At 49.5% G+C, this 19,081-nt stretch overlaps 1 protein-coding gene across 2 annotated transcripts in view; it reads left to right on the plus strand.

Moving 5' to 3' along the window:
• The window catches only part of KIAA1328 (KIAA1328 ortholog), a 1,369,495-nt gene that overhangs the window by 913,929 nt on the left and 436,485 nt on the right, over positions 1-19,081 (plus strand). For both annotated transcript variants that reach the window (XM_069626866.1, XM_069626867.1), the window contains one exon: positions 16,677-17,344. In XM_069626866.1, coding sequence (XP_069482967.1) covers positions 16,677-17,344 — 668 coding nt within the window. The remainder of the gene's footprint in view (positions 1-16,676; positions 17,345-19,081) is intronic.

A 19,081-nucleotide genomic window follows, 5' to 3' on the forward strand; every position in this document is an offset into this window, starting at 1 on the left:
CCAGCAGGAAGTTTTGATCTCGGCAGTTCATCTGGCCAGAGACGAAAACGTGACGGCGGACGCTCTGAGCAGGCAGAGCACGATCTCTCACGAGTGGGAGTTGGCTCAGGAGATTCTCCTGGAGATCTTCGCCCTTTGGGGGACCCCTCAAGTGGATCTCTTCGCCTCCAGTGTCAACCCGAAGTGCGAAAGGTTTTGCTCGCGGGAATTTCCTCCGAAAGGAGCCTTAGGAGACGCGTTCGTGGTGGAGTGGTCGTTCCCGCTGCTGTACGCGTTTCCTCCAGTCCCCATCATCCCGCAAGTGCTGCGGAGGTTACGGAAGTTCGGTTCCCAGATGATCCTCATTGCTCCGGCGTGGGCTCGGAGGACGTGGTACCCGGACCTTCTCGACTTGTCCATCTGCCCTCCGCGTCGTCTTCCCTACCGAGACGATCTGCTCTCACGGGAGGGGTGTCAGGTTCTCCATCCAGAGGTCAGATCCCTCAACCTTCACGCTTGGCTTCTGAAAGGTTGAGGTATAAGGATTGGGACCTCCCTGAAGACGTGTTGGAGGTGTTGCTTTCGGCCCGAAGGCCAGCAACAAAGTCTCTGTACCGTTGCCGTAAGTTCTGCGACTGGTGCCGAGTTCAGAATGTGGATCCTTTTGCATGTGACATCCCCATGGTTCTGTCCTTTTTACTTTCTTTGGCCCACAGGGGCTTGCAAGTGGGTACCATTAAAGGTTACCTGGCGGCGCTGTCCATCTTTAAGCGCTCGTCTGAAGAGTGTTCTTACTTTAAAATCGCTTTAATTTCACAGTTTCTGAAAGGGCTCACTAATGTGTTCCCTCCGTCACCTTTCCTGGTGCCCGGTTGGGATTTAAACCTTGTTCTTAAGTTTCTTATGGGTGCTCCGTTTGAGCCTTTACATTCTTGCCCTTTGAGGCTGTTAACTCTGAAAACTGTGTTTTTAGTTGCGGTTACTTCCGCTTGCAGAGTGAGTGAGTTACAGGCACTTTCAGTTAAGCCACCCTTCACTGTATTTCACAAGGACAGGGTTGTCCTTAGAGTTTGTCCTTCTTTTCTTATGAAGGTAGTGACGGAATTTCATTTGGCCCAGAAGGTTGTTCTTCCGGCATTCTATCCTCCTCCGCATCCTGGTAAGGAAGAGGAGAGGCTCCATAGGCTTGATCCTAGGAGAGCTTTAAGCTTTTATGTTTCACGCATGTCCCGGGTCAGAGTGGACGATCAACTCTTTATTGGTTACGCTGGAAAGTGTTTAGGGCAAGCTGTGACGAAACAGACTTTGTCTCGCTGGATTATTTTGGCCATCTCGGAGTGCTACCGCTTGGCGGGTAAGGACCCACCGGCTGGCTTGCGGGCCCATTCTACCGGGGTATGGCTGCATCTACTGCCCTGCAGAGGGGTGTTCCTATTCGCAACATCTGTGATGCAGCCACCTGGGCTTCAGTACATACATTTGTACGTCACTATTCCCTCGATTCCATCCGAGCACAGGATCTGGCCTTTGGCAAGGCGGTCCTTTGCTCTGCTATTTGATTGGCTATTCTAAATTTTGATTCTAAATTCTATCCCTCCTCCTTGCTCTGGTACTGCTTTGGGAGTCTGTCATAGATATGGAATACGTCGGAGGACCCAATCCCCTCGAAGAACAAGTTACTTTCTTACCTGGTAACGTTCTTTCGATGGGATGGTCCGACAACGTATTCCATATCGCTCCCGCCCTGCCTTCCCCGCTGCAGAATTTCTTTGCGATTGCAGCTTACGTTCCGCAAGGCTTTGTGTCTGACTGGCAGTTGGCTAGTGTCACACGTTCTGGGGGAAAAAACTACAACTGAGGCTACGGGCGTCGTGCGTCCTACTTATCACATCGGATGACGTCGGACATCGGAGGAGGTCCTCGACGATGTCGCATCAACGTCATCGACGCAGGACGCAGACGGCGAAAAAAGTTTCCGAAGCAGCACAGCTGTGGTGATTACATGTCATAGATATGGAATACGTCGTCGGACCATCCCATCGAAAGAACGTTACCAGGTAAGAAAGTAACTTGTTCTTCTCTGGCACGTGGCCCTTAAGTGTTCATCCCCTCGGTAACACAACTGGTACATGTATGTTCCTAACATCTGCAGCATAAATCTTAAATTACTAAAGTGTGTTGTATATGGGCTTTCAGAGTGTAACTTTCGAGGTAATTTTTGTGTGTTAATGAATATCTGTCTTGGTAGAGCATTGCATTGTGTGTAACCTGCAAGATTCCGGTGTCCAGTTGTTCGAACAATACTGTGCTGTATATGGACTGTGTGTCTGAAAACGCATCTTGATACTCTGGGGTCACCCTATCTTAGGGTCTGCAACCATTGGCAATAGGGTGCACAATGTGAAACAGCAACGACTACACGCCAATAGTTACCTAAAGACTCCCCTTATTGGCCTAGGACAGATGAGAATCTGCATGCATGATAAAACCCCAATACCACAGAATACCATCCACCCAGCCAATAGAAAACCATGCCATAGGAAATGCATTTGTTAAACCGTGTTAACATATTGTGTGACGGCACACTAAATTCAGAAATCATCGCGTATGTTGTATTTTCATATTTTGCATTTATTTGTTATTTATGTAGCGCCTTAGGCGAAAGCGCTGTACAAAACCAGTTTACAGTACAATTGAAATGAACAGGGCGCTTACAATGAGATTTAAAATGCAATTAAGATTGAGGTAAGAACGTTTTTAGGGCAGCACGGAAAATAGAATAAGAGTGAGTAGACCGCATAGAGAAAGGGAGAGCATTCCAGTAAAGAGGAGCCAATAAAGAAAAAGAGCGGAAATGAAAAGAAACACATGAAGGGTGAGGTACAGTTAAAAGAAAGTGGGTTTGAGAACAAAGAGTATTTATTTATTCGAATTTATTTAAAGCGCACGTCAGCCCAGGGGCATCGTGGCGCTGTTACATGAAGACATAATCTGGTTACAATGGAAGGAAGATCGTTACAAGGCAATTTTCATTACAGGATATATTTCGAAGCAGACTTATGAGAGCAAGTGTAGGTGAAGGAGGGAGGATGTTAGTTGAATAGTGTGGTTTTGAGGGATTTGCGAAAGGAGTACAGCGATGGTTCTGCTCTGAGGGAGTTGGGGAGGGCATTCCAGAGCTTAGGTGCTATGTGTGGGAAGCCAATGCCGCTGGCTTTGGCTCTTCTAATAGTGGGTACTCTGAGTTGGTTGGCGTGATGGCTTCTTCTAGGACGGATGGAGGAGTTCTTTGTTATCGTTTCAGATAGGTAAGGGGGGTGCTGTGTGATTGATGCACTTGTGTGTGAGAGTGAGAATTTTAAAGTTGATTCTTTCCTTGACAGGGAGCCAGTGGACGCGTCTTCTGGTCTGTGAAATGTGGTCAGTTTTGGGGATGTGTAGTGCAGCGTGGAGGGCATTATTTTGCACAATTTGAAGCCTGCTTAGGTTTTTCGTCGATGTGCCTGCCAGGAGGGCGTTGCAGTAGTCCAGTCTAGCTCCTATAGTTGCTCTGGCTATGGAGAGGCAGTTGGGCGTGGTAAGGTAGGGTTTTATGGCATAAATGAGTTTGGTGGACAGAGCAGATGCTGAGGCGATGGCGCTGGTTTGTCTGGTCATGGAGAGAGTGGCGTCTAGGTAAACTCCTAGGGTCTTGACGGCAGAGGAGACAGGTATGCTAATACTGTCAATAATCATGTGAGAGTACTCAGGGCTGAGTTTAGTTAGTGTTTCGCTGGGGGCTAGGATGATGATTTCGGTTTTGTCTCCGTTTAAGCAGAGACCATTGATAGCCATCCAAGTTTGGATGGTGGAGCAGATTTTGAGGAGGGCTTCTGAGTCTTGGTCGTAGTCTCCGGAAAGGGGGAGGAGAACTTGCGTGTCATTGGCGAAGTTTGTGTAGGCTATGTTGAGGGAGTCCAGTAAGTCAAAGAGGGGTTTGGTGAATAGTTTGTAAAGGGTCGGTTCAGTGCACGACCCTTGTGGGACTCCACAACTTATAGTGGTGGGGGTGGCGCTGGCCTGGTCGGAGTACACTTTCATGGCCCTGCCTTCAAGGAATGATGTGATCTAAGTGGTTGCCTTGTGAGAGAAGTGTGCAGCATTGAAGTGGTGAGATGTGAGAATGCTATGGTCGACCAGGTCAAATGCTGCAGAGAGGTCGAGCAGTAGGAGGAGAGCAGGTTTGCCTGTGTCCATTATCTTGGTAATTTGATTCTTTAGATCTAGAAGGGCAGTTTCGAGGGGATTGGGTCCTCCGACGTATTCCATATCTATGACATGTAATCACCACAGCTGTGCTGCTTCGGAAACTTTTTCGGCGTCTGCGTCCTGCGTCGATGACGTCGATGCGCCGTCGTCGAGGACCTCCTCCGACGTCCGACGTCATCCGATGTGATAAGTAGGACGCACGACGCCCATAGCCTCAGTTCCGTTTTTTCCGCGAACGTGTTGCTTCGTGTTTCTCGGTTCTAAGCCTCGACTCTTTGGAGTTCTGTTCTTTCTGGTTCTTCGAACCTGTTCGTTTGTGAATTTCCTTCGGCGATGTCTTCCACTTCGTCTTCAACCCCGCGTCCGGGCTTTAAGAAGTGCGGGGAGTGTGGGTCCAAGATGTCGGTGACTGACTCGCACGACGCCTGCCTCTGGTGCCTCGGGGAGGCCCACGACACTGATGACTGTATCGACTGCCAGTCGCTCACGTCCAAAGCCTTACGCGAACGTAAGAAGAAGTTGTCGGTAGGTCGGGTGTCCAAGCCCCGGAAGTCGAAGTCGGCGGGGCTTTCGACGGATGATTCGAGGGGTGACTCTCCGCGTCATCGTCGGAAGTCTCGTCGGTCTTCTTCTAGGAGTGGGTCTCGCCACTCCTCGGCCTCTTCGAGGCATTCTCGGAAGCGCCGTCACCGGTCGCCTTCCAGGTCCTCTTCCGGGGATTCTGCACGGCACGTCGGTTACCCCACCAGCCGTGCGACGCCGGAGGAATGGGCTTCCTTCGGGAAGAAAATGTTGGCGATTCTTGAGTCGCAGGGTACTCAGCCGTCCGCGCCCCCGAGTGGGGTCGGCCGTGTGAGGTCGAGAGACGCCGCTCGCAAGAGTGGTCGGCACGAGTCACGGGAGCGGTCCCGTTCGGACAAGGAGGCTCGCTCTCGCCGTACCCGTTCCAGGTCCCGGTCCTCGACACGTTCGAGACCGTGTGCTCCTGTGAAGTCTTCGAGGAAGACATCGACGTCTGAGGCGTCGAGGGCGTCGACAGGCTTTCTCGAGGCTCCGGCTTCGAGGACCTCGTCGAAGCCGTCGACGATCAGGTCGTCGAGGGACACGCTCGGGGCTCCGGCTTCGAGGGCTGTGTCGACGCCGCCGATACTGGAGGCGCTGCATCTGACGTCGACGCCGATTTCCTCGACGTCGATCCTCTCTGCGCCGTTGCCGGTTTTCTCGGCGTCGGCGCCGATTCGCTCGACGCCATCGACGCCTTTCGTGTCGGAGGTGCCCCGTGTCACGGATGTACCCCCTAGGAAGGCTCTGGTTAAGAGCAAGCACTCTCGGGTGCCTTTTCGCCACCTGGAATATATTTCGGAGGCGGATGAGGATTCTGATGGCCTGGTTCCTAGTCAGGTGCCATATGAAATTCTCGGGCCATAGTCAGTTTGACGATTTGAGGCAGTCACTGCATGATGCCAGTGGACTGGACACCTCTCCGGAGGTGGAATTTTGTAGGCCTGAGCCTGGCTCCCATGCCGATTCCTCGTACCGGCGCCTTATGGCTAGGGTGTCTGAGTATCTGGGATGGTCTGCTCCCCCAGGGGAGTTTGTGCAGGATGATCTGACGGACATCCTTGATGTTGGTCCCCCAACTGACCCGGTACTGCCGTTCCATATGGCTTTACAGAGAAGGGTGGCGGCGGCTTGGACTGCTCCGGAGAGTCTCCCGGCGGTGGGCAGATCCTTGTCGCGTAAATACCATCCAGCCAGTAGCGACCCCTGCTACTTGACCAGGCACCCCACTCCGGAAAGTTTGGTGGTGCAGGCGGCCACGGCCCCGGCAAAGCAGGCGTCGTACCCTACCATCCCTCCTGATAGGGACGACAAACGTTTTGATGGCTGGGCGAAGAAAGTGTTTTCTTCTGGTGGTATGGCGCTTCAGGCGGCCAACTCCATTTGTGCCTTGTCACGTTTCACGCACACTCTGTGGAACTGTGTTGCGTTAGCGGCTGAACATATTCCCGAAGGGGATGAACGGGATGGTTTCCTTGCTATGGTCCAGGATGGTAAGGATGCCATGTGTGAGTCCGTTCAGTCGGGTCTGGACTTGGCTGAATGCGTCAGTAGGTCCATGGCGGCGAGCACCGTGATACGCAGGTTTGCGTGGTTGCGGAAGTCGGGGTTTGCTCCTGATGTGCAGTCCCGGCTCCTCAACATGCCCTTTGATGGTGAACACCTTTTTGGCAGCAAGGCTGACGAGAGCCTTGAGAGGTTGCAGACCTCAAAAGCTGCAGCGAAGTCGTTGGGCGCTGCAGTTCGCCAACCTCCGCCTTTTCGTCCTAGGGGACAGCAGTGGAGGGGTGGTTCCTTTCGCTATTACTCATCCTTCAGTAGAGCGAGAGGAGCTGGCAGTCAAAGAGGCCAACGCAGGGGTACCAGAGGTGGACGACAGGGTACCCGTGGTGCCAAGGCCGCTCGGGCAGTTGCCTCTTTGCCCTCAGGTAACGCCGCAGCCGCTCCCACTCAGTCGTGAGGCCATGTCCCATGGTTCGCCAGTTGGGGGAAGGCTGGCGCAGCATCTTGTAGAGTGGCAAGCCATTACTTCAGATGTGTGGGTTCTGGAGATCATAACCCACGGCTATTGTCTTCCTTTTCGGCACAGGCCTCGCGACAATCCACCGGGGAACCTCTCTTTGCAGAGTCCGGATCCGCTCCTTGCGCAGGAAATTCAAGCCCTGCTGGAGAAAGGCGCCATAGAACTGGTGCCTGTAGCGGAGAGGAACAAGGGATGGTATTCCCCTTATTTTTTGGTTTCGAAGAAAGACGGGGGATTGAGACCCATCATGGACTTGCGCGATTTGAACAAACTCCTCAGGAAGGACAAGTTCAAGATGGTTACTCTCTCTCAAGTCCTCCAGGCCCTTCAGCTTCAGGACTGGTTGGTGTCACTCGACCTCAAGGATGCTTACTTCCATGTGCCGATCCATCCCAAGCACAAGAAGTACCTGAGGTTCGCGGTTGGCGACTCGCACTTTCAGTTTCGGGTCCTGCCGTTCGGATTGACCTCCGCCCCGAGGGTTTTCACCAAGCTCATGGTGGTGGTGGCAGCGCATCTCAGGCAAGGGGGGATTCACGTCTACCCCTACCTGGACGATTGGTTGATCAGGGGGAGCTCTCCCGAGCAGGTCCTGGATCATCTATCGATCACCTGTCGCTCCCTTCACAGGCTGGGCTTCTCCCTCAATTTAAAGAAGTCCCATTTGACGCCAACACAGCGGCTCCAGTACATCGGAGCAGTGCTCGACACTTCCCTGGGGCAGTGTTTTCCTCCCCAGGTGAGGGCTCTTCACATTCAGCAGATGGTGCACAAGTTTCAGCATGCCCAGACGCTCCCAGCGTTCGAGTTCTTGAGGTTGCTCGGCCTCATGGCATCCTGCATTCTTCTGGTGCCAGAGGCTCGCCTGCGGATGAGATCTTTGCAGTGGGCACTCAAGACGCAATGGTCGCAGTCCTCCGGCAGGATGTCGGACTCGATTCAGGTGCCGTCCTCAGTCGCCCGGGTCCTTCTGTGGTGGGCCGTCGAAGGCAACTTGATGAAGGGGGCTCCGTTTTGGCTTCCCTGGCCGGAGGTGACGATCGTGACGGATGCATCCCTCACGGGATGGGGAGCTCATGCCAACGGGCTGACAGTCAGCGGTCGTTGGTCTCCGTCGGAGTCCAGACTCCATATCAATCTGTTGGAGCTGAGGGCCGTCAGGCTAGCCCTGAAGGCTTTTCTGCCGTCTGTGCGAGGGAAGAATGTCCTGATCCTGACGGACAACACAGTGGCCATGCACTACCTCAACAAAAATGGGGGGCAGGGTCACTTCCTCTGTGCAGAGAGGCGATGCAGCTCGAGTTCTGGGCCATCCAGCAGGAAGTTTCGATCTCGGCAGTTCATCTGGCCGGAGCCGAAAACGTGACGGCGGACGCTCTGAGCAGGCAGAGCGCGATCTCTCACGAGTGGGAGTTGGCTCAGGAGATTCTCCTGGAGATCTTCGCCCTTTGGGGGACCCCTCAAGTGGATCTCTTCGCCTCCAGTGTCAACCCGAAGTGCGAAAGGTTTTGCTCGCGGGAATTTCCTCCAGAAGGAGCCTTAGGAGACGCGTTCGTGGTGGAGTGGTCATTCCCGCTGCTGTACGCGTTTCCTCCAGTCCCCGTCATCCCGCAAGTGCTGCGGAGGTTCGGTTCCCGGATGATCCTCATTGCCCCGGCGTGGGCTCGGAGGACGTGGTACCCGGACCTTCTCGACTTATCCATCTGCCCTCCACGTCGTCTTCCCTACCGAGACGATCTGCTCTCACGGGAGGGGGGTCAGGTTCTCCATCCAGAGGTCAGATCCCTCAACCTTCACGCTTGGCTTCTGAAAGGTTGAGGTATAAGGATTGGGACCTCCCTGAGGACGTGATGGAGGTGTTGCTTTCGGCCCGAAGGCCGGCAACAAAGTCTCTGTACCGTTGCCGTTGGCGTAAGTTCTGCGACTGGTGCAGAGTTCAGAATGTGGATCCTTTTGCATGTGACATCCCCATGGTTCTGTCCTTTTTACTTTCTTTGGCCCACAGGGGCTTGCAAGTGGGTACCGTTAAGGGTTACCTGGCGGCGCTGTCCATCTTTAAGCGCTCGTCTGAAGAGTGTTCTTACTTTAAAATCCCTTTGATTTCACAGTTCCTGAAATGGCTCACTAATGTGTTCCCTCCGTCACCTTTCCTGGTGCCCGGTTGGGATTTAAACCTGGTTCTTAAGTTTCTTATGGGTGCTCCGTTTGAGCCTTTACATTCTTGCCCTTTGAGGCTGTTAACTCTGAAAACTGTGTTTTTAGTTGCGGTTACTTCCGCTCGCAGAGTGAGTGAGTTACAGGCAATTTCAGTTAAGCCTCCCTTCACTGTATTTCACAAGGACAGGGTTGTCCTTAGAGTTCGTCCTTCTTTTCTTCCGAAGGTAGTGACGGAATTTCATTTGGCCCAGAAGGTTGTTCTTCCGGCATTCTATCCTCCTCCGCATCCTGGTAAGGAAGAGGAGAGGCTCCATAGGCTTGATCCTAGGAGAGCTTTAAGCTTTTATGTTTCACGCATGTCCCGGGTCAGAGTGGATGATCAACTCTTTATTGGTTACGCTGGAAAGCGTTTGGGGCAAGCTGTGACGAAACAGACTTTGTCTCGCTGGATTATTTTGGCCATCTCGGAGTGCTACCGTTTGGCGGGTAAGGACCCGCCGGCTGGCTTGCGGGCCCATTCTACCAGGGGTATGGCTGCGTCTACTGCCCTGCAGAGGGGTGTTCCTATTCGCAACATCTGTGATGCAGCCACCTGGGCTTCAGTACATACATTTGTACGTCACTATTCCCTTGATTCCATCCGAGCACAGGATCTGGCCTTTGGCAAGGCGGTCCTTTGCTCTGCTATTTGATTGGCTATTCTACATTTTGATTCTAAATTCTTTCCCTCCTCCTTGCTTTGGTACTGCTTTGGGAGTCTGTCATAGATATGGAATACGTCGGAGGACCCAATCCCCTCGAAGAACAAGTTACTTTCTTACCTGGTAACGTTCTTTCGATGGGATGGTCCGACGACGTATTCCATATCGCTCCCGCCCGGCCTTCCCCGCTGCAGAATTTCTTTTGCGATTGCAGCTTACGTTCCGCAAGGCTTTGTGTCTGACTGGCAGTTGACTTATGTCACACGTTCTGGGGGAAAAAAACTACAACTGAGGCTATGGGCGTCGTGCGTCCTACTTATCACATCGGATGACGTCGGACGTCGGAGGAGGTCCTCGACGACGGCGCATCAACGTCATCGACGCAGGACGCAGACGCCGAAAAAGTTTCCGAAGCAGCACAGCTGTGGTGATTACATGTCATAGATATGGAATACGTCGTCGGACCATCCCATCGAAAGAACGTTACCAGGTAAGAAAGTAACTTGTTCTTCAGTCCCGTGGCCATTGCGGAAACCTGATTGTCTTTTGCCTAGGATGGTGTTGGTTTACAAGTAGTGTTGGATTTGGTTGTGTGCAGCTTTGTCTAGGATTTTGAGGAGGAAGGGGACGGTGGTGATGGGGCGTTAGTTATTAGGGGAGGAACGATCGAGAGAGGGTTTTTTCAGGAGCGGGCGAACCAAGGCTTGTTTTAGGCATTGAGGTACGGTTCCAGATGCGAATGAGGCATTGATGAAGGCCGTGATGATGGGGGTGAGGGGTTCTGAGCATTCTTTGATTAAGGAGGGTGGGCAGATATCCCCTTTGCATGTGGAAGGTTTGATTTTTTTGAGGAGGTCCTTGACTTCCGTCTCTGAGACTTCTCTGAAGGCGAAGAGGGGTGTTTGTGAGAGAGAGTTGTTAGTGGGAGGTGTGGGTGAGCAGGTGGAGGTGTTGAGGGCTTTGCGTTGGGAGGCTATTTTGTTTTGGAGTGAGCTGACTTTATTCAGGAGGGCAGACTGAATGCCTGTGCACCATGCTTCATCCTTGATGATTTCGTCTGGGCTGGAAGCAGGTGTGATGAGTTCTTTGAATATGGAGAATATTTCTCTGGATTTGGAGCTGGCATTAGCAATTCTTTGGTTATAGGATTCGGATTTGGCGTGGAATATAGCTTTTTTGTAGGTCGACGAGATCAGTTTGAAATCGTTAAGAGAGGATTGGTTAGTTGCCGATTGCCATCTTGCTAAAGCATTGCGCTTCTTGGTACAAAGTTCAGATAGTTCTTCAGTGAACCAAGAGTTGCAGTGCATTGATTTTTTTTTTCATTTTTTTAATCTTCTAAAGGAGCAATGTATTCGATGGCTTGAGTGAGTGCATTGGCGTAGATGTTGGCGAGGGAGGTAGGGTCATGGGTAAATGGAGGCTTGAGTTCACGGATATCGAGGAGAGGAACGAGGTTGGAAGCAGTGAGTTTTTTGGAGCTCCTTAATTTTGCACGGGGGCATGAGTTACGGTTTTAGGGGTGGGCTTGGTAGGAATGGAGAATTGAATGAGGTAATGGTCCCTCCATGGTAGGGCTGAGATGGAGGTGATAGTAGATGAGCAGTTGTGATCAGCTAGCCAGTCAATGGATCTGCCTTTGTTATGAGTGGGAGCAGTAATTTTGTGTTCGAACCCCATGTGCGATAGATCATTGGCTAAATTTGCGGCAGCTTTGTCCTTTGGGTCAGATAAGCCAAGGTTAATGTCCCCTAGAAGGATGCTTTTAGTGGTGCTTTTGAGGTTGTTGCCTATGTTTTGGAGGAGTTGCTTTTGGTAGTCAGCGGGTGATCCTGGTGGTCTGTAGGTGATAAAGAAGTTTATTGTGCAGTTAGAGGAGAGGGCTAGTTTAGCAGTGAGGAGATCAGCGTTATTGTCCCATTGTTGATTACACATTCTCATGGCGAGGGTGTCTTTAAAGATGAGGGCGACGCCGCCACCACCTTTAGAGTTCTTACGGTCCTATCTGAGGATGGTATAGTTTTGTGGGAGGGCGAGGTGGATGGAAGGACTGGAAGCTTCATGGAGCCAGGTTTCCGATATGGCAAGTAGGTCAAGATTGTGGGTGGTGACAAGGTCGTTGATTTCGATGGCATGAGCATGGACAGAGCACGCATTAATGAGTGCACATCTTAAATCTGGTGGTGGAGTGTGTGTGTTGGCGATGGGGGTGCTGGAGGTGGAAGGTGCGTGTTTGGGTGTGGGAGGAAGGGGCGTGATAGGTGCGGCGTGATGGGTGTTAGGGTATTGAGCATGGTCAGAGAGGTAAGGCTGGGCGACTGATGTGTGGGTGCGAAAGCTGAGTCTGTTGTTCCTAAGGAGGGTGGAGTGCTGCGGAGAGCTAAGAGGGGTTTGGTGCGTGTTCTTAGTCTACAGAGCCTGAAGTGGAGTGGGTGATGTCCGCTCGGATTGGTATGGTGGATGAGTGTGGGTTGGAGTGCCGACGATGGTGTGGAGTGTATGAGGTCAGATGGTGTAGTAGGGCATGGGTGAGCATGCTGGTCTGGGTGTGCAGGCAGCATGCTGCAGATGGCCAGAAGGGAGAGGGATATGATGAGGCTGGAGGTAGAGGAAAGGAGGTACGTAGGCGCAGTGGGGTGTGTGCCAAGGGGCTGCATTTGTGGACAACAGATGTGCAGGCAGGCAGGCACTAGCACCGTTGATAAGGGCAAGCAGTAACACTATTGATCAGAGCCGCTAGGGGCAGGCAGTAACACAATTAATCAGGGCCTCTAGGGGCAGGCAGTAACACAATTGATCAGAGCCGCTAGGGGCAGGCAGTAACACAATAGATCAGGGCCGCTAGGGGCAGGCAGTAACACAATAGATCAGGGCCGATAGGGGCAGGCAGTAACACAATTGATGAGGGCCGCTAGGGGCAGGCAGTAACACAATTGATCAGGGCCGCTAGGGGCAGGCAGTAACACAATTGATCAGGGCCGCTAGGGGCAGGCAGTAACACAATTGATCAGGGCCGCTAGGGGCAGGCAGTAACACAATAGATCAGGGCCGCTATGGGCAGGCAGTAACACAATTGATCAGGGCTGCTAGGGGCAGGCAGTAACACAATTGAACAGGGCCGCTAGGGGCAGGCAGTAACACAATTGAACAGGGGCGCTAGGAGCAGGCAGTAACACAATTGAACAGGGCCGCTAGGGGCAGGCAGTGACGCATCAGGGCCAGATAGTCTGATTGAGGTTGATTAAATTAGGAGTATTCCCTAGTTCCAAGTTACATTGGAGAATATATAATGTAATAATAATATACAATTTATAGCAAGATAGGGCAGCTTTAAGGAACATGCATGCATACATAGTCAATACATTGAGAGATACTTGCAAGTGATGTTATGGACATATATGTTAGTGAAGTGTGTGGGTATCATAATATAGACGGAGGGTGCTCCGCAGTTAGACAACACATGGGCAGTGTTGCTGTGCTGAGATTACTTTTAAGGGGTGTGATAGCAGTGATCAAGGAGTCTCGGTTCTGAAGGAGTCAATGATGTCAGAGATATAACTCGGGCAAATACAGCTGTAATTGGAATGCAAGGAAGCTGAGTGACTGATTAGAGGCCCAGCGAGGCTTGAGGAGCGAGGAAATCAGTAAGGCATAACATTCTGGGAAGTCGGCATCGAGTGCATAGTGCAGTGGACATAGTGGACAGATAACTGAATTGGTTAGCGCAGTGATCAAACCTTTAGGAGGACAGGTCAGAGGTTGGGCCATGCCGCGTCTTTCATGCGCCAAACAGGCGCGAAACAGGGCCTTTTCTTGCGGGCCTTCACTGGAAGGGTTCTCACTTGTATGTGTTCTCTGGTGGCTAAAAAGATCTCCCTTCTCAGCAGACCTTTTCCCACATTCACTGCACTCATGAGGTTTATCATCTGTATGAATTTGCTGGTGGCACATAAGTGGATCATGCAAATGGACGCTTTTCTCCAATTCAGTGCACTGACACAGTGTTTCACCTATGTCCTCATATGGGCAATAAGTATGTTCTTGTAATTGCAATTGCTCCAACATTCTGTGCATATGTAAAGTTTTGTGTCAGTTTATTTTGTCAGGTGCTTAATGACGGGACCCTTTTCACTGAACCTTTTCCAAATTCAGAGCACAAATGAGAAATGCTTTTCTTACTGCACATAATACATTGTCATGTTCGTGCTAGATATCCCTCTCCACCAGGATTGACAGAATGATCTAGGTTGGTTACTGGATGTTACCACAAAGGGGTTGCATGGACGGAAGCCATCATGTATCCAACAAGCTTCTCAATCTCAGTTCCTGAATACTCTGAAAAGACAACTGGACCCCAAATTTGCACACTTCTAACAATGAAGCTTTTCACTTAGATAGTCCAGGGAATCGAACAATCACTGTTGCATTTCTGGGGCATCAGTCACCTTTCGGTGCCTGTGCTTCTTAGGTTTTGCAGAGTAGGATGACACAATAGTGTATTTAGATCTGCTTCTGTCCGCGCCCTGAGATCAACAGGGATCAGATCAGCACTTGGAGGCGCCCTTTGACCCCACGCAGAAGCGCGAGACAATGGGGCCCCGCCCGGGCTGCAGGTGCACTACGTAACGTACTTAAAAGAAACAGGAGAATTAAGATAAATAGGAACAATCCCATAAAGGGATTTAAATACTATGTAGAGAAAGTTGTATTTAAGTTGAAAGTGAAAGGGTAGCCATCGAAGAGAGGCCAAAGAGGGAGTGATGGAGTCGCAAATAGATAAGGAATGCAGGTGACGGATAGAGGATTTAAAAACAGATTTAAGAGGAAGACCAAAGAGGAGTACAACATAATAGAATAATCGAGAAAAGATTAAAAAAGATATTATAGAAGCTTACTGGCACTAAAAGTGAGAAGAGGTCTAACTTTCTGATATTGAAAAGATGGGAATGGCAGGAACGGGATGTGATCAAAATGGGATGAGCGAAAGAAAGATTATCATCAAGATGAAAGGCAAGGTTGTGGGCCGTAAGAGAAAAAGGCAGATGAGAAGGGGAAAGCAGGACAAAGGGAGGAGAAACAGGCAGAGGAATAGTATTAGCAGGAAAAAGAGGACTACAGTTTTAGTTGGATTAAAGACAAGAAAGTGGTACAACATCCACATTTTAATAGCAGAGACACAAGCAGAGAGATTCATGTGTATAGTAGGTGTAAAAGCAGAGAAAGATAGAAATGGTTGCGTGTCATCAGCATAAAAATGAGACCACTCAAAAGAAGAGATTAGCCAAGGGATAGGCATATAGAGAGAGAAAGGAAATGGGCCAAGAAGAACACAATGCAAAAGAGGAAGGGATCAGATCAAACACCAGCCCAAGATACTGAGTAAGTGCGATTAGATAGATTAAATTGAAACCATGTGATTACAGAACCAGAAAATCCAAAGGAGGAAAGGGATTGTAGTAGTAATGTGTAATTCACTCAGCAGATAAGTCCAAGAGCATAAGAATAGAAGAGTGATTAGCATAGCGCGCAGAAAGAAGAGTCACAGACTGAAAGAAGAGCAGTTTCTGTGGAATGCCTGCGTCGAAAACCAGACTGGAAGCGAGGTAAAATAGAATTAAGAGTGACAAAGGAAGAACCCATGGGGTAAACGAGAGGTTCCAAAAATTTAGAAAGGTAAGGAAGAAGAGAAATAGGATGGAAGTTAGAAGGAATGGCAGGATCCAAGGAGGGATACAAGAATCATATCATGTTTGAATAGAAGCGGGACAGTAGAAATAGCAAGAGAGATATTGAGAAGACTGGTAATGTAAGAATTGAGAGGAGGATAGATTTTAGAAATAAGAGTAGAAAGAACAGGATCTTTGGGAGTAGCAATAGGATGGGCCTGGGTGATGAGGAAATAAATATCAGAATTGGAGATCGACGAGAAAGAAGAAAAAAACACAGAAGAGGAAGGGTAAACAGGGCGAGAAGAAGGCAGAGAAATGGCAGAACAAAGAGAATTAACTTTAGAAGTGAAGAAATGAGCAAAGTCAGATGCTGTAAGAGTAGAGAGAAGGGAGTGATTAGGCAGAGGGGGAGACAATAGACGAGAAAGGGAGTGCAAAAGACAGTCTAATAGAGACGTTTAGAAGAAAGAAGTGCATCCTCATATAGAGTATGATAAGAAGAGAAGGACGCACCATCAGACATAGAGCCCTTTGCATGGAGCAAAGATTAGGAGTAAGCCAAGGCTGGGAAGGCTTACAAGAAGGAAGACATTTAGGGAGAGGATATAGAGTATCAAGAGAGGTCAAAAGGGAAGTTAAGAAAGCTGAGGCAGCATCATCCATAGAGAGAACTGAAAAGGTAGAATGGGATGGAAGAGTGGCAATAGAGGAAAATACAAAGAGAGGGGTATTGAAAGTACAAAGATCACAATGGAAAAAAGAAGGGATAGGAGCATGCAGGGGTAAACATGTGTCAAGAACAGGAGGATAAATGGAAAACAAGAGCAAATGATGATCGGAGGAGTAAACAGGATAAATAGAAACCTCAGAGGTAGACATAGAAGCGGTAACAATAAGATCTAGAGAGGATCCAGAGATGTGGAAAGGAGGAGTAGGAAGGTGACAGACAATAAGAGTCAAAAATAGCAAGATGTTGGAGAAGGGCATGAATGGAAGAGAGATGAAGATTAAAGTCACCCAACACTAAGAAAGAATTGGAGCAGGGCAGGACGACACTAAGTAGATCATCAATGTCTTCGCAGAACGTAGAAAGAGGACCAGGGGGACGATAGATCAAAAGAAAGGTCACACACAAGACTTGGAGAAAATGGAAAGAGTATTCAAAGCAAGCAAAGGTAGGTAAGGAGAGGGAATTACAATTAGAATCATGTGGGCTGGCAATGGAGGAATCCTGTGCCTTTTGCTGAATGTGACTGCCTTGTTTTTTTTGACAATATTGTTTCATCGCAGTAGTAAACAGTTTACATTTAATTTTAAATATTTCCCCTTTTCTTGTAGGGATCCAGTAAAAAAAGACAACCACAATCGCTTCACCTGGAATTTGATGGATCCTACCTGGGTGTTGCTGGAACGCAGACTCTTTACCAGACTAGTACAGATGCTAATCGTGGGCTGTATTCAGTATCTCGGCACCATCGCCCAAATGATCCTGAAACCAGAGTGATGTTCCAGTCAACCCTACAGGACCATCTGGCTGATTATTCCCTGGTAAATGGCTTACAGAAAAGATTTAACACCACCCCTCGATCGCTGAAGCATGAAGCACATCACAGGCACAATTTTACCCAGGACATAGCTTATCCAATGAGTGAAAATAAGAGTACCTTTCCATACGAAGCAATGGCGCAGTGTTGTATTCGTACCTCACCGAGAAATTCGGAGCCTGTTTTGAGTACATGTCAATCGCCCAAAATCAATCCCAGTGCTGTCTTGGACTCTCAAAGGTCTAATGGTAACCCGCAAACGCCTGTACTTAATGGGGTATTGGAGTCAAGGGAGAAGAGCCATGGGAAGCTTTTACCCGATGAACGGAAACAAGTACTTTTGCTTCAGAAAATGGAGTTGGAAATCGAGAAGGAGAGACTGCAGCAAATGCTAGCTCAGCAGGAGGCGAGACTACTTCTGAAGCAGCAGCAGTTGCAGCAGTCCAGGCTGGACTACAATAGGTAAGTTAGAGGAAGGACCTTATTTGCATTATTTATATAGCATATGTAGTCATACAGAGCTGGCTTATCTTTAAATGTCCATGATGTCATGCTTTAGACCAAATATAAACAGACCGTTAAGATGGCTTCCCTCACAATAGTCATCCCTGCCCCCTTTCCCTTCTGACCTGAATAACCGATCTACGCAACCACCACATTGCTGTCAGGCAGTCTTCACAAGAAGAAAGATGTACACATAATTTCACCATCTATGTATCCTGAATGCATTGCTGTTGCTTTGTCAGATTCTCACAAGTACTGTCTTGCACTGAAGGAGTACCAATACGTTAACAACTCCGAATATTTAAGATATGATTTGTACATTTCTAGGAATCGTTCTAGACTAGGCTGCATTCAATCTTTTACTTTTCTGTACACCAGAGACTATAAGACCTATCAAACATGACTTTTTATTTATTGTATCGACTTTGGTGGTAATCTGTAGTGGACCGAGCACTTGAAAAGCTTTTCTGTATCTGTGTTTACCATCTGACAACCTCATCGTCATCTCTGTGCAAGCATAAATTGCAGGCCAACTTTCTTTGCATGGAAAATTTCTATGTCCGCATGTTTCATCACTCACAGCTTCGAGTTAGTCTGCAGAAATATACCGTGCCACTATGGCTGGGTATCCGTGTTGTGTGAACTCAGGATGTTGGTGTAAATTTACTTGTCAGATTAGTACAGCTTTTGAACTGCGGTCTTGCTTTTAGAGTGGGCAGGGTCATTGCTGGTCCCCATTGTGCTAATTGATTCAGGGCAGAGAGCGCCCCGGGGTGAGAGCATGCATGCAGTAAATGGCAAAAGAAAACCAGTGATTGACCAGACGGCACCACCACCCCGGCAGCAGGTCCTCACATGACCATCCTCCTAACGGACTGTCACCCACCAAACACCTAGGGCTCCCGCATAAAACATTCCACAGCGTCATGCACTTTCCACACTGGAATATGGATGATGTCACAACATGACAGTTACTCACCGTAGTGTCTACCTTACTCCTAGTCCATAGTCCCCTTTCCTCCAAACTTGTGGGACATTCCATCCTTTGGGACGGGACCAGAGCACTTTTGTTAAAAAGCATAAAAAGTTTAATTTGTTGTCCTTTTATTTTTACGCTGGGCCACCTCACGTGGCCATAATCACGTCTTTCTGAGCTCTGCCCCGCACATCGCCCTTCAGTCCTTTTCTATCGCCAGGTGTGAGACCATTTACGCAACAGTAGAGGATACTTATTAGAGGGGATGGCGGGCAGGCCTATGGCGGAAAGGGGACTATGGACTAAGAGTAAGTTAGTCACTACGGTGAGTAACTTTGTTGTACTCCTACGTCCTGTCCCCTTTCCTCCATACTTGTGGGAGATTCCCAAGCACAAATGCCCAATTGGGCATCAGCCCGGGAGCTCATATCTATGCAGTAATGTTTTGAAAAGACAGATGGGGAGGCCCACGTAGCCGCCTTGCTGATGGACTCCCAAGGGACATGCTTTTTGAAGGCAACAGCAGCCGCTTTGCCACGGACCAAATGTGCATGGATGCCCTTTGGTGGTTGAAAGCCTTGAACCTTATAGGCATGTGAAATACAGGAGGCAATCCAGCGGGAGATGGATGCTTTCGAAACTGGTTTCCCTTTCGAGTCTCAGAATGTAACGAAGAGTTGTGAGGAGCTTCTGAGTTCACTCATTCCATCGAGGTAAAA

The sequence above is a fragment of the Ambystoma mexicanum genome, chromosome 6p (assembly GCF_040938575.1).
Source record: "Ambystoma mexicanum isolate Mex_15411 chromosome 6p, UKY_AmexF1_1, whole genome shotgun sequence".
Lineage (NCBI taxonomy): Eukaryota > Metazoa > Chordata > Amphibia > Caudata > Ambystomatidae > Ambystoma > Ambystoma mexicanum.